Source organism: Beta vulgaris, chromosome 6 (assembly GCF_026745355.1).
Source record: "Beta vulgaris subsp. vulgaris cultivar EL10 chromosome 6, EL10.2, whole genome shotgun sequence".
Taxonomy (NCBI): domain Eukaryota; kingdom Viridiplantae; phylum Streptophyta; class Magnoliopsida; order Caryophyllales; family Amaranthaceae; genus Beta; species Beta vulgaris.
The window spans coordinates 55,829,778-55,845,745 of NC_079207.1; the positions used below are offsets into that span (position 1 = coordinate 55,829,778).

The 15,968-nt window shown below is 34.6% G+C and overlaps 2 protein-coding genes across 3 annotated transcripts; one reads left to right on the forward strand and one right to left on the reverse strand.

Moving 5' to 3' along the window:
* The first annotated feature begins 20 nt into the window (after positions 1–20).
* On the forward strand, positions 21–5,163 carry LOC104897248 (protein WVD2-like 4). Of its 2 annotated transcripts, none has more exons than XM_010684089.4 (9): positions 21–316; positions 1,399–2,106; positions 2,192–2,563; positions 3,068–3,126; positions 3,208–3,282; positions 3,857–3,941; positions 4,015–4,068; positions 4,377–4,475; positions 4,757–5,163. In XM_010684089.4, exons 1-9 carry the CDS (start codon positions 248–250, stop codon positions 4,943–4,945), a joined length of 1,710 nt encoding a protein of 569 aa, XP_010682391.2. In that variant the 5' UTR covers positions 21–247; the 3' UTR covers positions 4,946–5,163. The 2 variants fall into 2 exon arrangements, with proteins under 2 accessions (XP_010682391.2, XP_010682392.2); XM_010684090.4 differs by lacking the exon at positions 21–316 and adding an exon at positions 925–1,239.
* A 461-nt stretch (positions 5,164–5,624) lies between these two features.
* Positions 5,625–10,804, reverse strand: LOC104897247 (two-component response regulator ARR11). Its single transcript, XM_010684088.4, has 5 exons — positions 10,363–10,804; positions 8,588–8,740; positions 8,110–8,475; positions 7,582–7,658; positions 5,625–6,873 (listed from the first exon to the last, which is right to left on the reverse strand). The coding sequence occupies exons 1-5, from the start codon at positions 10,493–10,495 to the stop codon at positions 5,716–5,718; spliced, it is 1,887 nt and encodes a 628-aa protein (XP_010682390.2). The 5' UTR covers positions 10,496–10,804; the 3' UTR covers positions 5,625–5,715.
* Positions 10,805–15,968: the final 5,164 nt, after the last annotated feature.

Here is a 15,968-nt window from a genome sequence, read left to right on the forward strand (position 1 = left end):
AACATATACGATTGGAAATACTAAAAAGGCGCTTTTTATGTTTTCTCTCTCTTAAAAGACGTTGCAAATCTGGGCTCTACATGTTGAGCCCTGTTTGTCTGTTCCTCACAAAATTCAAATTTTAAGCTTGACACCCCCTCCTTTTTCCCCCAAATTTAACTCCATGTACCCACGAAAGTAACCGTTTTCTTCATACACACACTCTCTTTCTCTCCCTCTCTCTCTAGTCTAAGCACAGAGCAACACAATGGCGGAATCAGCTTGTCTAAGACGTTCAATTTCACATCCTTCTGAAACTTCCCATGAATTATCAGAGGTTAATTTCCTAAAATTTCATTTGCACAAAATCCCCCGTTACAGTTTTATTGCTATTTCAGTTAATTCTTGCATATTTTGCTTAAATTCTTAAGCGGGTTTTTATCTTTCTGCTCATTCTGAAGTGGGTTTCATTTTTTTTTTACCAGAACATGTCGATTTTATTCCAGTTTCAATTCTGTTTCAGTTGATTCTTACATATTTTTGCTTGAATTCTTTATGTGGGTTTTCATCTTTCTGTTCATTCTGAAACTGGGTTTTATTTTATTTTGCTAGAATGTGTTGATTTTATTTTATAAAAGTACCATACGATGTTAAATTCATTCAACTGCTTTATGTGTGTTAATTTTATGCTTATCTATAAGGGTATTGCTTGTGATTGTTTGATAACTAAATTATGTGCATATTTTACATTGTAAGCTAAATTAATATGCCACTAATTGATTGTAACTTGCAAGTAGGTAGTAATTTGTTGCAATAGTTTTTATAAATTAGCTTAGAAGTTGATAATGCTTAAAGGATGAGGGAGATCTGAGTTGCTTATGCTTTAGTATGAAGTTTTTAAGCAACCTATGTATTTCCAAATTTATACTTCATTATGGAGAAAAATCTGCTAGCTATTCAACAAGAGAATATCTGGGGATGAAAGTGTTTTTTTTGGGGTTAGTATTGCTTGATCATTTATTCTTAGAGAAGCTGTGTCGACAGTGGAGGCGTTGTTCTGACTTCGTGCTTCCTCTTTTATAGTGGAAGTGTCCTCAAATGTTAATTGAGTATGCAGGTTGTGGCTCGTCTATTGATATTTGTGCTTGTCTATATGCAATTTCATGGACAAATTACACGCATGTCTGCTTTGTAGGGATGAGCTGAAGTAGTCGTTTCTCATAATAAGTTCTATCTATGATTATCTCAACAATCAATATGGTGAGTATCTTAGGATAATTCAATCGGAAAATTTGAATATTTGATGTATAAATCTTATATGAATTTTACTTATCTGATAGCATCTTGCTTAAGAGTGAAAATTAGAGTTGCATTACATCAGTTCAACAGGAATATTAACCAACAGATTTTATGTGATAGGGAAATCCGATGTGTGCACTTGGAGAATCAATATCTTTTGGAAGATATATGTCAGAACCCTTGGCTTGGGAGAAATGGTCAACTTTTTCCAATAATCGCTACCTAGAAGAAGCAGAAAAATCTTCTAGACCTGGATCTGTTGCCAAGATGAAAGCTTACTTTGAGGCCCATTACAGGAAGATTGATGCCAAGAAGCAGGCAGCCCTGGAACAGGAAAATGATAATTCTTGTTATGTTGAACCAGAAGTCGAGGATACCCAAAATGCAGCACCTGTCTCAAGCTCACCTGCACCAAATCCAGTAGTAGCACTTCCCGATAGTCATTTAACCATTAATGAAATACCAATGAGTTCAAGCTCACCAGCATTGAGTACAGCAGCATCAGTTCCCTATAGTCATTCAATTGTGAATGAATTTCTGAGCAAAGATATCCCTGATGTGGAGCCACTTAAAAGTGTCATTGCCACTTTATGTGATTCTTCTAGTCAAGCAAAAGATGTACAGATTGAGGAGGCCAATGTTGTGGAATCAAGCTCAAATGTAGATCTTAAGGAGTGTCCTCTGGACGTTCAAGTGTATCAGTGTGAGGATGCAGGAGTAAATGCATGCGTCACTCGGAGTTCTGTTGGGATTAAAGTAAAGAAGTGTAAAGATGCATTGGAAAGTGAGATTATTCTGACCACCCCAAAAAGGGAGATGACTATCAAGGTAGCATGTTTCTTTTTTATATATAAAAAATCTATGGTTTATGTATTTCTTCTGTAATTAGATCTTGTTGCTGTTGATACTTCAGAAAGAAGCACAGAACGACAAGTTGGAGCCAAGAAACAAGCTAAAATCAGAAGATTCATCATTGAAAAGTTCAAAAAAAAGCAACATGTCCAAGTTATCATCCTCTCTTGCTAGACTTGCAACTCCTAAGAAGGAAAGCAGTAGCATGATTAGCAACGTTAAGTCTGCAAAGGCGTCTCTTGAGAAAAATAAATCAAGTTCAAGAATGGTTCAGATGTCAATGAATGCTAATATTGATGTCAAGCTAATGAGGAAATCATCTCCAGTTTCTCATAAATCTGGAATAGGGAAGTTATTCACTCCTCTAGGCAAGATGATACGAAAAAGCTTCGTCCATTCACCAGCTCCAACTCCAACTCCAAGTACTAGTAGGGTATGTGTTTTTCATGTCTCTTATGAGTTTGTCTGACTTTAGTTGAATGCTGTCAGCTGTCTCCAGCACTAGTGATGGTGAATCTAATTACAACAACTGCTAGATATCGGACCACCTCTCTTGATTGGATTATTGGCGTTACTGTATACTAGATTAATTGTATAAATATTCCACTATCGTCGTATATTTACTTTCTTTATTATTACATAGCAAGGTGTATAATTGCATAGCTCAAAGACAGACCAATCACATACATAATAAAGCTAAGATATCCCAAGTGAAAGAATATATATGTTCATAGGCCTAATCTGCAGCTTTTTGCACTAGCATCTTTTAGCAATAAAGAAACCACCCAAATCATGGGGAGGGAAAGATTAAATTAACAGCTTGTTGCATATTGACTTTGAAAAATTGTTTCTTAATCTTCAACCAGATTAAAGTTTATATAGTTGGAATATGGAACATATTTTAACAGGTATAGATACAATACTTTCCATACTGCAGGCATCTACGAGCAGTGTTTCACGACATCCATACACAACTCCTCAGTCAGAAGCTAGGAGGTATACTCTTTTCCATTGAGGTAATCATCTTTGTGCCGTGCTCAAATTAATGGCACTTAAGCTTTCAAATTTTGTCTCCAGAAGCAGAATAGCACTTGAGAAGTCATTTGACAAGAGCAGAAAATTGGACCAGAAATTGCAGTCACCCTCTGTGGGGTAAGAACAACTTTGGCATCCATATAAAAGCTAATGGTCATTTCTCCGTTATTGACTTATTGCGGTTTTTGTTCATGAAGTCACCATTCACCAGTTAACATGTCATTAATTGTAAACATGCGACTCATCAACTATGCAGTAGTTTTTCTAATTTCCTCTGTTCAATATTTATTCCATGATGTACGATTCACAACTTTCATTGTGCTCTTAAGATTAACATAGTGTTCGGATGTCTTTGGAATTACTCTTTAAGTTATAGAACTATGATGGAAATGGTATCAAGTGAATTTTAACACCGAGTCTTATTGCAACTTGTGATGTGATTGCTGAATTATACTACTTATCACCTCAATTTGGGGAACTTCTTTGCATGTTTTCTTTTTGGATGTACTTCTTGGTATATATTTCTCCTGCCACCATTCCTGATAGTAGATATGAAGAGGCATCATTGTAACTTATAGGTTTTCTCATCATGGGTGTGCAAAGCTATATATGACTTCAATTCTGCAACAAGCCTTGATGTTTACACATAGTGTTGTGGGGATGTTAGTATAATGCATTCGTCACTTGACAGGAATGTGAAGTCTCCAGCACCGTCTCCTCTCACATTCTCTCCGTTCAGATTTAGAACTGAAGAAAGAGCAGCAAAACGTAGAGAAGTATGTCCTAAGTTTAGTCACTCCTTGAATTTATTGAGTTAATTTGTCCTAATCCTTTGGTGATTCGTGGCAGTTTTTTGAGAAGAGGTTAGAGAAGGAAGCAGAAAAAATGCAGCTTCTTGATAAGGTGCGTCTGCCATCATAATTTTCTGCACTTCATACACGTATGTATATATGTATTTGATATATGTATATATAAAAATAAAAAACTTGAGATATGAAAATTCTTGACATTCTGGATTCTGACTATTGCTGGCATCTGTATAATCTGTCCATTGACAAACTACTATCAAATAAATCACTAGAACCCTCTGTTGATTCACACAACTAGATGGATCTCATAGATTCTGTCTTTTCTTAGTTCAAAGTTAGCAAGTAGATAGACCTTCCTGTTTTCCACCAAGTATTATTTACCTTCGCAAATTCCATGTGCAGGTGAAACCTAAAACTGATTTCAGGAAACTATCGCAGAGTGTGAACCTTTCAAATGCTGCAGTAGACATCACGAGAGAAGTTTTAAGCGACAAATCAAAGGTATTCCATCTTGTTAGCTCTTTATGTCTGCTGTTATAACGAAGGGTGATTAGAAATTGGAACTTAGTTATATCTAGTTTAACTATTACTAGTTTCTCATAAAGCAAAGGTATCACAAGGGTTTTTCTTCTGTTCACTAGATAATCTTGCATGAATCTGAGGCTTTTTGGGAAAGATGCCATACTTACATGTTTCTCATGTTTGACAATTTTGAAGAGAGATCCAATTTTGCTTATCTCATCTCTCTCAAGCCACTCATTCATATATGTTCTTACTTGCAGATTCCTCTTGCACGACCATACCTGCCAAAGGGCGGAACTAAACCTTCTAGCAACTTGGCACGAAGCAAATGCTCTCTACCTCTTGTGAGTAGTGTTTGTCCTAAACCTGCTGCAGGAAACAAGCGAATTCCAGTCAACTTGCCAACCAAGATGAAATTACATGAAAATGCTTCTCCTAACATCCTTTGACAATTAAACCTCCCATCTGGAGAGAGACTACTGGATTTGTCAAGGTGTTTGCTTTCCACTTATGCTGTGTATCTATTCATTCTCTGATGAGTGTACAAGTTTTGACAATGGGATAGTTTTGCACTACAGCTTTATGTAATATGAACATGGTGCTTGTATAGATGGAAAACTTTTGTTACAAAATCAATGAATCGTTGTCTGTCAGTCACTCATCCTAAGACCAGTTGTTCTAGCTGGAAGTATATTATACAAAAAATGATATCTTGTGTGATAATTCAGTGCATTGAGCTGTTTTGCAACAGTTCTATCTGTTCTTAGAATAACATGATGCAGCTCTTTCGATGAAACGTAGATCCTGTCCCTTTGTTTAGTCTTACCTTGCGCAAAGTAGGAACCTCTTTAGAGGCATTGGGTTAATGTTGATGTTGATGTCCCCACTATGTGATTTATTCACACACAAAGTGAAGTCTGCATTATTTTGCCAACTGAAATAACTTGAAGAAAATCTCAAACAATGCAGTCTATGTATCTTCTGCGCGAACGTGTTGGAACACATAAAATCAAACTATTATAGACCCTGCTAAGAGTATAGTTGTTGGCAGGTCCAATTCATAGACAATGACCCATCAAAACCAGCGAGCGAAACTTTATAATGCACATATGTTATCAGAAAAAACACAAAAACAAAAGAAATTTCATATCATGCTTAATTCGTTGTACCAAAGGGTTATTGGCGGACTTTCTTATGGAGGTCTCCTTTACAAGAGCAATCATGAGAATAAGAGGCCTTGATCGGGAGGATATTCCCCCCAATCAAAAGAATTCTCGTAATCCAACTTTGGCATATAAAGTGGCAAAACACTTTCATGCTCTGGCAAACTGAAACCCAATCCAAAATCTTTGGAAGTACAATCACCATATTGAAGCAAGCGAAACATCAAGTCCTCACGTAGGAGTTCAGAAGCTGATTCACTCTTTAAAACCTGGTTTCTCAGGTCAAGTTCAGAACCAGGTACACTACTCTGACAGGAAATCTGTTTCTCCATCTGCAGTGTGACATTGAAGCTCGGGTCTAAACCATGTGCATCCATGAGATGGCTCCCGGACTGCACAGGGAATGTCTGAAACGACCTTTCTAATAGGGGGGGTTCCTTGGTTATATTGTTCACTCCCTGACTAAAGTTCTGATTCTTCATGTCAAAAGCACAACCACAAGCATCAGCATTTGAGACAGAGAATGATCCAAGTGCACTTTCCATAGGAGATAGTCCCTTGATATCATGGCCACCCTCTTTAGCAATCAGCGGTTTGATATCAATGAGGCCTAAGTTAGTTTCGCTGATTGATGGACCAGAACTGGTGTGTGTACACTGTGGAGCAGGCTCTAGGAGATCAGCACTGACATGTGGAGCAGGCTCTATGAGATCAGGAATGATGTGCTGCTGCATAATTGGAGCTGCTGGCTGATTGAAATTGTTCTCCAACTGCAGATGTGGCTTATATTCAAGTTCAAACTTCAGGTCTGGTATTTCCGCACTCCAGGGGTACCGACCAGCAACAGTAGAGTCAAATGATGAATGTTTTATGCTGGTATCTATAGACCCATAAGTATGGTTGAGGCCTATCTGCGAGTTCCTAGATGTGTGAGAATCAGAATTCTCAGTGCTGAAAGGTATTCTATGCTCTGTCAAAAATTTGCTGCTACCTAAATCATTGTCAAAGGTTTTGGAATCTGGAGTTTGAACAGGCAACTGATTTTCCTGATACACATACTTGCTCGTAATGTCATTTTGTTGCCCAAAACTGGAGTTTTGAAGACTGAAACTTCCACTGGATTCTTTGGGGGAATAATCTGGATTCTTCGTTTCTCCACAACTGCTTTCCATCTTATCTTCCTTCCTTATCCTACTCAGATAAAGCCTGTATTTCTGCATATTTAAGTTGTTTTAGAAACTTATCTCACGCAACATGTTTATCAAGTACATAACATGCTCTATAGAATTGAAGAGATTACAAGAAAAACAGATGATTAGTCAATAAACCAAATCTAAGATGCAAAATCTCAAGACATCCTCCTTCAATTAACAAGAGTATTGCTTTTGCTTGACGCCAAACTCTGACTGACTACTTACATAAAAAAAAAAAAGCTAAAACATGTCAAACTTTTATGTTTTTTGCGTTAAAAAATACTTTATGATGTTATTTGATCCTATAATTTACAGTTTTACAATAGTAGGATTGCTCTAAATAGCTAGATATCTTCAGATTGGGCGATAGGGTTTCAAGCCAGCTAAAGGCCCTGTTTTATGTTGATAATATCCTCGCATAGATTGGAAGTGAAAGGTTATAGCACATAGATGTGGCGGGGGGTCTTTTTTGCCCATTTCCTGTGTAGCTAAATATTCAATATACTTTAACTTCTAAATTATACTGGACTACAAATGGCTCATAAAATTATCTGTGACAGTTTATTTGCTTCACAGGCGTAAGGCTGTTGTACATCCATTTACACCTTACCATGCCCAGAGTAGGAGCCTTTTTTGAGGCATCGGGGTAAAGTTGATGTTGATGTATGTCTAAATGACGCATGTGACTTCAGGACATATAAGCAAGCAATGATTCAGAAATATATTGACCTGCAAATGGCTTGCAACATTCTCTCTTGTCAGCCTTGGCACGTTCATCAGGTCCAGTATCTTCTTTGGACCAATTTCTGGAAAAAAATAAACAGTTCCAAAGTTAGACATCAAAGAACAGTAAGTTTATGGATAAAAAATGAACAGAATACATGCTACGTTTAATATTCTTAGTCTATGCATTAACCAGATTCTTTATTTCACCAAACATACCCGTGTCGGATCCTCGACACTTTGACATAGGTATGGAGGCTTCAACACTTTGAATTGGGCTAACATCATGGTATTTTTTCGTAAGAATGTCCGAGTCGGGTACTTGGATACATCCTAATGTAAAATACAAGTACCCGAGTCCGAGTAATATAGCTTAATAACATGTATGCTTATAAATCTTAAAAAATCAATGAGAAACAATGATCAAAGTATTTTTGTGCACAAAAGACCGAGATTGCAAGAGCTATAAATATAATAATGCATAAAATCAATAATCAATCGGCTTAAATTCGGACAGCCTAATTATGTACTCACTGTCACTGTCGATTCCTAACTGATTTACAGCTTCGACAAATTTTTGGTGGAGTTCCACAGTCCAAACAACTCGAGCTTTCTTATTGGCAGAAGGATCATTTGAATCTTTGTCATCATGCTTGTTGTCAAGATCTTTTCGTTTCTTTAGAAATGTGTGGTCACCACCATAGTGGCCATCATGAAAATGGTCTATTCCACTTCTGTCTTCAATGCACTCAATATCTCTCACTTCATGCATTCTTTTCCTCACAACATGCTGCCATATGTTCTTAAGCTCCTTCATTCGTATAGGTTTGAGCAGATAGTCACAAGCTCCATGTTGGACACCTTTCATAACTCTGCTCGTTTCCCCATCCACAGACATCACTGTATGAGTTTATAATGTAACTTGTCAACAAATTTGGATACCGAAGAAAGTAATGCATTTTCATAATGAATTTCAAGACAAAGATGTTAAAAGCAATGAAGGATTACTGACTGATTACGGGAAGATCCATTTCAAGTCCAACATGCTCCAGAAGTTTGAAGCCATTCATATCAGGCATGTTGACATCACTGATGACAATGTCAAAACCATCCTTTCTATCACGAAGCAACTTCAAAGCCTCGCGAGCTAGGCCACTTGTCGTCACTAAATAACCATCATAAGGATGAAATGTTAGAAAGAATTTTGTTGCATGAAACATGGACTAGGATACCACTAAAATATGACGAAATGAATTGCTTTGATGTAAAGTATATATATGGACAGAACTCGCGCATCATGGTGTGGGAAACTGAAGATGGATCTACTTCTACTATACAACAGCTGGTCTTTAAGTCACCTTCTTGCCAATAATATAAAAAAACTAGCAAAGAACACATAGGCTGCAGTAGCATATAAATGATGCAAAAAAAGAAAAAAAAAGTCTTAACATAAACTGTCCTGTAATTGTACAAAAACATCGCTGGCAAATCATTTGCAAGGTTTGGGACTCACTGATTTGCATCTCTCACAATCACCAGACTCAAGATTTACACAGCCAAACTGTCTTTTTTAGCACTGTAAAAAGGATCAATAATCATATCTACTGATTAAAACTTATGCAGTCGTGCTCTTGTTTATCTATTCATCAAGTTCAGCTTGTTTTCATCTCAATTTTGAATTAACTATGAAATTTACTACTATTTAAGCAAGTGATGCAATTAAACTTCTCTCAGTTGCAAACAATAAAGTTAACTCAATCCAGTTAGTCATTGTTACTAAGGAAAAAGGTGATTCCTGGTGGACAAAAAGTGACTTCTCCTTGCAGAATTGTCTTCTAAATCTAGGAACAGATAGAACTTAATATGAACCATCAGTTCTTTCAACCTGGAAAGCTTAATTTTTCTTTGATAGTAAAGTAGATACTTTCCACAAAAGTTTGATCAAATTGATTGAGAATCTAATTCCATAATAGGAAACATTATCACAGCCAAAAATTGATCCAGAAAGTTCCCAAAAGACATCAGGTTCAATTCCAAACATCAAGTGAAGCGACATAACCAGCATGATTAGACTATATATGATTCATTCTGCTGATCACTTTGGCCGACCTCACATCAAGGAAATCAACTTGCTAATCCCAATTTCCCAAGTAAAGATATTCTCGATTTTGTCGATTATGCAGCCACCATATGAGATTACTTCTTTCAACTAAACTCCATCGCTTAACTTTCAGAGTTCCATGAACTTCTTTTCCCAGATTGATAAGATTCAAAGTAGGTACCAAAACAAGAAGCCTAACACAAAAATCGATTATGAACTATATCTGATGCATAGTTGTCTTATGCAACTATCTGATTGCTTTAAACTAAATCATATCTCAATCAAACTGAAAACTTATGATCAGCAAGCTATAATCAATTAGAGCGATATAATACATCTCAGCAAACCCCTTCTAGCTCAAAGCATCATCACTTTCAAAAATATTTTTTTTAAAAAAGCACTATGATCAAAACTAACTCATATACTTGAATCATATGCTAAACCCACAAAACCATGATCATAACAAATTATAGCAATCTAATAAATTCAGAGAAAACCCTTTTAGTTAAAAATCATCAGGATACCTATATCACCAAAGAAACACACAAAAAGAGCAAATTAATCGTCTGGGCACGTGCAAAAAAGCTCAATCAAGAATTTTAACAAATTAATATGTAACTTCAAAGGCTAAAAATTGAAGATGGGGTATGAATTAGTTACAAGAGAAAAGATTGTAAAAAAAAAACCTTCATAATTGCACTTCTTGAGCATCTTTTCAAGAATTTTCAACCAAGTTGGATCATCATCAACTACCAACACCCTCAAACCAGCAGGAAATGGCTCACTTCTTGGTGATGAAAACCCATTTTCCATGATCATTTTTAGATTGTTTGCAAGAAAACACAGTGTCAAAATATGATTGTATATCAGTTGAGGGAGCAAATTTAAATTTATCAGGGGAGAAAGAAGCAGAAAGGATGTTGGATGAAATTGTTGTTGTTTTTGTTGTTGTTCTTAAGCTGTTATTATTGTAGCTTTCAAAAATGAGGTTTTTAACTGAAAGATTTCAGTTTTTAAGTGTTGTGTGGAAGGTTTGTTTGGGGGGGAAGTGAACTGATGGGAAGCTTTTAGCGAAGAAACGCAGAATAACCGAATATTTGGCGCCGGCTAATGCTATAACTATAAGTTGCTCCATGTAGGCTGTAGTCCTAGGTTGCTACGTAACGGCCCCTCTTACTATAGTCTATAATTTAAATTATTCATCGGGTATAATATAAAGAGCTATGGGACTTGAAACTAGATAGTTGATTTTGACTCCAATTAAATATATCTAAAATATAAGATCAATTATTATGTTTGAGTTTTTTCGACAAAACTAATTGTTAGAGACTTATTGTTAGTTATAGTAGTTGTTAGCTGCAAAAGATTAATAGTATTGTTAGTGGTAGATTTGCTCGTAGCTATCAAATCATATGGATCTATTAGGAATATGTTTTATTTACCTTAGCAGAAAAGAATTGTTTTGGTTTGAATACGTTTTGATTAGTTTCTCTAAGTATAGATACGTTCCAATTAGACAAGAAACTAAATTTAGAAATTGCGTAGTATAGGTTTTGATCCAGAGAGCTCAAGTACATATACTAAAATCTTAACCACTAGGTTAAGTTGTATTTAGTGTTATTATTTTAAAGTATTATATAAATAAATGAATTTTTTTCTTACCCGGGATGTCCGTGCCTAATAACTAATTTATTAAATAAATCTAGGAAACATAAGTAGATAAAGGGCACAAAATCAATGTATCTATGGTAGTTCTAAGTTAAATTTCATATTTATTGCCAACCATTATATCATTTTGTTAATTTCATATAACACTATTTAGAAATCCTAAAGCTACCATCCTTAACTGTATCAAACACTACTTAATTAATTTGGCACCTGCCAGGAGTTATCATCCATGACTAGATAAGTGTTGCACATTAGATCCAACAAAATAACAAAAATGTGCTGTACTCTTACTAAATAAAGTTGGTACTTTATGAAATATCAATAATGAGGCTAGTGATCTTTAATTTGGATGTTGGTGCGCCATAATACAATGTCCCTCTTTTTTTAAAAAAATAAGCTACAAAATCATACAATGTCCCTTAGTTGAGCAGGTTTAGTTTGTCAAATAGATGTATGATTTGGCTCATTATCATCCGTACCTGCATTTTGACTTCCGCTGTAGTACTTTTGAGAGAAACCCCTAAAGCTATAAAGTAATTCCATTATTCCAACTAGTGAGAGAAAATGAAAGGGGGAGACTCAAAAGGTTTATATTTAAGATGCCCAATCATTCAAATAATTCACTTATATAATTAAGAGCATATTTGCTAACACCAAAATCACTGGTTTAGCTCCAATACTATAGCTCCAGTTAGAAACTTTGTCTTATTTTAAGGAATTAAAGAGGTCTACTGCTTTTTTGTTTTATTAAAATGAGTTAGATAGTGTTTATGGTCTACTTATTTAAAATTATTTTCATATATAAATTTGTATTCTTTTAAGAAAACAAGTTTGTATTCGTTCTAATAAATTGCAATAAGTTTGGATATGTTGGGATGATAAAAAAAATTCACATGGATCAAATTTCTAAATAGTATGTATAGTGTAGTTTTTTTTTTTTTTTTTTTCTCATACACAGCATAATTTCTTTTAAATAAACTTAAATCCAAAATAAAATTATAAAGTTAATTGATAAGAGAAAATGACAATTTGGAAGAGATTCATTGAATATCACTTTTGTTATGACTTATAATAATAATAATAATAATAATAATAATATATAATAATAATAATAATAATAATAATAATAATAATGATAATGATAATAATAATAATAATAATAATAATAATAATAATAATAATAATAATAATAGTATCATTATTATTAATTTTAAGATTTTTCGTCCCGAACTACCTTTAACTTTCAAGTTTTTGCGAGAACTACCTTTTAAAAAAATTGTTTTCCCAAACTACCTTACTTTTACAATGTTGTTGTTGACAGCTGAATTGTGGGAAAACAAAATTACCCTTGTGGAGTAGAATTTCTTTTCAGTTCAAAATTGTGGGAAAAACAAAATTACCCTTGTGGAAATTGCTTGAGATTCGAGGAGACTCAGAGGGTGATTGAGGAGTATGATTGTTTCAATTTTAGTAGAAGTAGAAGAGGAATTTAATGGTGGATTGGTGGTACAAAGTGTCATAGAGATATGAGAGAGAGAGAGCACGTGCACACATGAAAATGGGAAATTATGGTGGGAAAAAATTAAAAAAGGGTTTGAAGAGATCAAGTGATATAACATATCATTAAAAAATCGAAAAATACAAAGTCAATGTCAGAGTCCGGCATAAGGTAGCTGTCAACAACAAAATGGTAAAAGTAAGGTAGTTTGGGACAATAATTTTTATATAAGATATTTTCTCGCAAAAACTTGAAAGTTAAATGTATTTTCGAACAAAAAACTCATTTATTATTATTATTATTATTATTATTATTATTATTATTATTATTATTATTATTATTATTATTATTATTATTATTATTATTTCTATAATTATAATTATTATTTTTTTTATTATTATGTACATATGAAATGACATACACAAGCTTTTGCATCTCTGATAAGTCATATTTATATATAGTTTTTAGGTGCACTTAGTTTGCATTTTAGAGCATTTAGTTTCATATTTAGGTTCATTGTTGCATTATATTCTTAAGTTATGCTTTTCTACTCCTATTTGGTATGTTTCTTATTTTTGATGAATTTCAGGCATTGAGGACGTATTTTGGAGTATGATTAGCTAAACTTGAGAATTCAGAGCACTTGAAAAGAAGGTATAATGCATAAGGATCGTATGAATATGTCATAGTACGCGTTTGAGCGAAAACAAAAGGGAAAATCATTGGAAGAAATGTAAAACAGGAGTCACGACTACTCTTCTGATTATAACTTTTGATTGCTTCTAAGAATTAGATAATTCTAGCATATTTTGAAACTATACTTGAAGAGCTTTCCAACGATAGGTGGCACGTTACGAGGAGATTTCTATCCAAGAAGTTATGCCTTTTTGAAGTTGGACTGTTTTTGATGGAATCTGTTATCGTACGCGCGGATCACTAATTCCACCCATTTAATGATATTTCGACTTTTCTTATATTTGTAACTTACTTTCATAGTCATATTAGGTTACCTACTATTAATTATATTAGGTTTTCATTCTTTCTCTCTCCTCATTTTTTACACGTTAGTTTTTTATTTCCTAGGTTTAGATTTAGTTTTAGTTTTCTCTTCTTTTTCTCTCGAGTTTTTTTAGTTGCAAACCCTAGTTTTCATATTCTTTATTAATTCATGATTTCTATTTATTTCTTTCAATGATTTGTTTAATAATGTTTTCCCTGATAGATGTAGTTTTTATTCTTTGTTTCATGATTGAGTAGTCTTATTTTCTAGGATTTGAAAATCCATGTTTATATGATATGATTATTGATTGGTATTTATTGATGGTTTTATTAGTTACTTATTTCTCTAATTGATTATTATATCTTATTGTGAATCTTATTTTAACGGAATTAAAGAGGTCTACTGCTTTTTTTTAATTAAAATGAGTTAGATAATGTTTATGGTCTACTTATTTAAAATTATTTTCATATATAAATTTTTATTCTTTACAGAAAACAAGTTTGGATATGTTGGGATGATAAAAAAACAATTCCACATGGGTCAAATTTCTAAATAGTATGTATAGTGTAGTTTTTGTTTTTGGAAAATTTGCCAAAAAAAAACCTTTTACGAGTTTATTTTTGCGAAAAAAAACCTTTTAAATCATTTTTTGCGAAAACAAACCAAAATCAAATTTTGTTTGCGAAAACTACAAAAATCAAAATTATTTTTGCAAGATGAAACCTAGCCACCATTACTAGCAACCCCAACCCTCACTCCACCCCCTTAGGCGGCACCCCAACCCCCCCTTCGCCCCTACCCTCTCTCCTCTCCATTATTCCCTCCTTCACCCACTCATCTCCTCTCCCTTCGTCCATCCCCCCCAACCGCCACCCAGAACCCCCCCCCCCCGTTGCGCCACCCAGAAATAATGATTTTCTTTGTTCGATTTTTGATAGTGTTCATTTTTATTTATGGTGGTAGTGGGTAGTGGATTTCGTGGTGGTGGTGGGGGGTTTCATGGTGTTATGGTCATTTGATGGTGGTGGGTTCAAATTTTCTTGGTTGCGGAGGGGGGAGCTACGGGGGGGGGGGATGGGGTGTGTGGGGGGGGGGGGATGGACGAAGGGAGAAGAGATGGGGGGAGGGGAGGGAGGGAAGAAGGGAGAGGAGATAGAGTAGGGGCGAAGGCGGGTGGGGGGCTGCCGCTTGAGGAGGTGGAGGGAGGGGTTGGGGCTGCTGGTGGGGGTGGGGTGGGCTGCAGGTGGTGGGGGCTGGGCTAGGGGTGAAGTGGGGGCTGCAGGGGGGATGGGGAGCTGGGGGCAGGTGTCGGTAGTTGTGGCTAGAGGTGGTCACGCCGGAAATTCTATGGTCAACACTCGAAAATGATACTAGGTTTGTTTTCGCAAAAAAAATGATTTTGTTTTGCTTTCGCAAAAATACTTTATAAGGTTTTTTCTTCGCAAAAATGAACTCATAAAAGGTTTTTATTGACAAATTTTCCTTTTTATTTCTCATACATAGCATAATTTCTTTTAAATAAGCTTAAATCGAAAATAAAATTATAAAGTTGGTTGATAAGGGAGAATGACAATTTGGAAGAGATTCATTGAATATCACTTTTGTTATTATTATTATTATTATTATTATTATTATTATTATTATTATTATTATTACAATAATAATAATAATAATATAATAATAATAATAATAATAATAATAATAATAATAATACACCAACACACAACAACAACACAACAACAACAACAACAACAACAACAACAACAACAACAACAACAACAACAACAATAATAATAATAATAATAATAATAATAATAATAATACTAAATAATAATAATGCTTTTTGGAAGTTGGACTGTTTCTGATGGAATACGTTATCGTACGTGCGGATCACTAATTCCGCCCATTTAATGATATTTCGACTTTCCTTATATTTGTAACTTACTTTCCTAATAATATTAGGTTACCTACAATCAATTATATTAGGTTTTCATTCTTTCTTTCTCCTTCTTTTTTACACGTTAGTTTTTATTTCCTAGGTGTAGTTTTAGTTTTAGTTTTCTCTTCTTCTTGTCTCTAGTTTTTTTTAGTTGCAAACCCTAGTTTTTCAGGTTCTTTATTAATTC

Coding starts and splice junctions, on each gene's coding strand:
- LOC104897247 (XM_010684088.4), bottom strand. CDS start 10,495: ATGATCATGGAAAATGGGTTTTCATCACCAAGAAGTGAGCCATTTCCT. Junction 8,741..10,362: donor CAAGAAGTGCAATTATGAAG/GTTTTTTTTTTA, acceptor ATGGTTATTTAG/TGACGACAAGTGGCCTAGCT. Junction 8,476..8,587: donor AATGGATCTTCCCGTAATCA/GTCAGTAATCCT, acceptor AAACTCATACAG/TGATGTCTGTGGATGGGGAA.
- LOC104897248 (XM_010684089.4), top strand. CDS start 248: ATGGCGGAATCAGCTTGTCTAAGACGTTCAATTTCACATCCTTCTGAA. Junction 317..1,398: donor CTTCCCATGAATTATCAGAG/GTTAATTTCCTA, acceptor TTTATGTGATAG/GGAAATCCGATGTGTGCACT. Junction 4,476..4,756: donor TTTTAAGCGACAAATCAAAG/GTATTCCATCTT, acceptor TCTTACTTGCAG/ATTCCTCTTGCACGACCATA.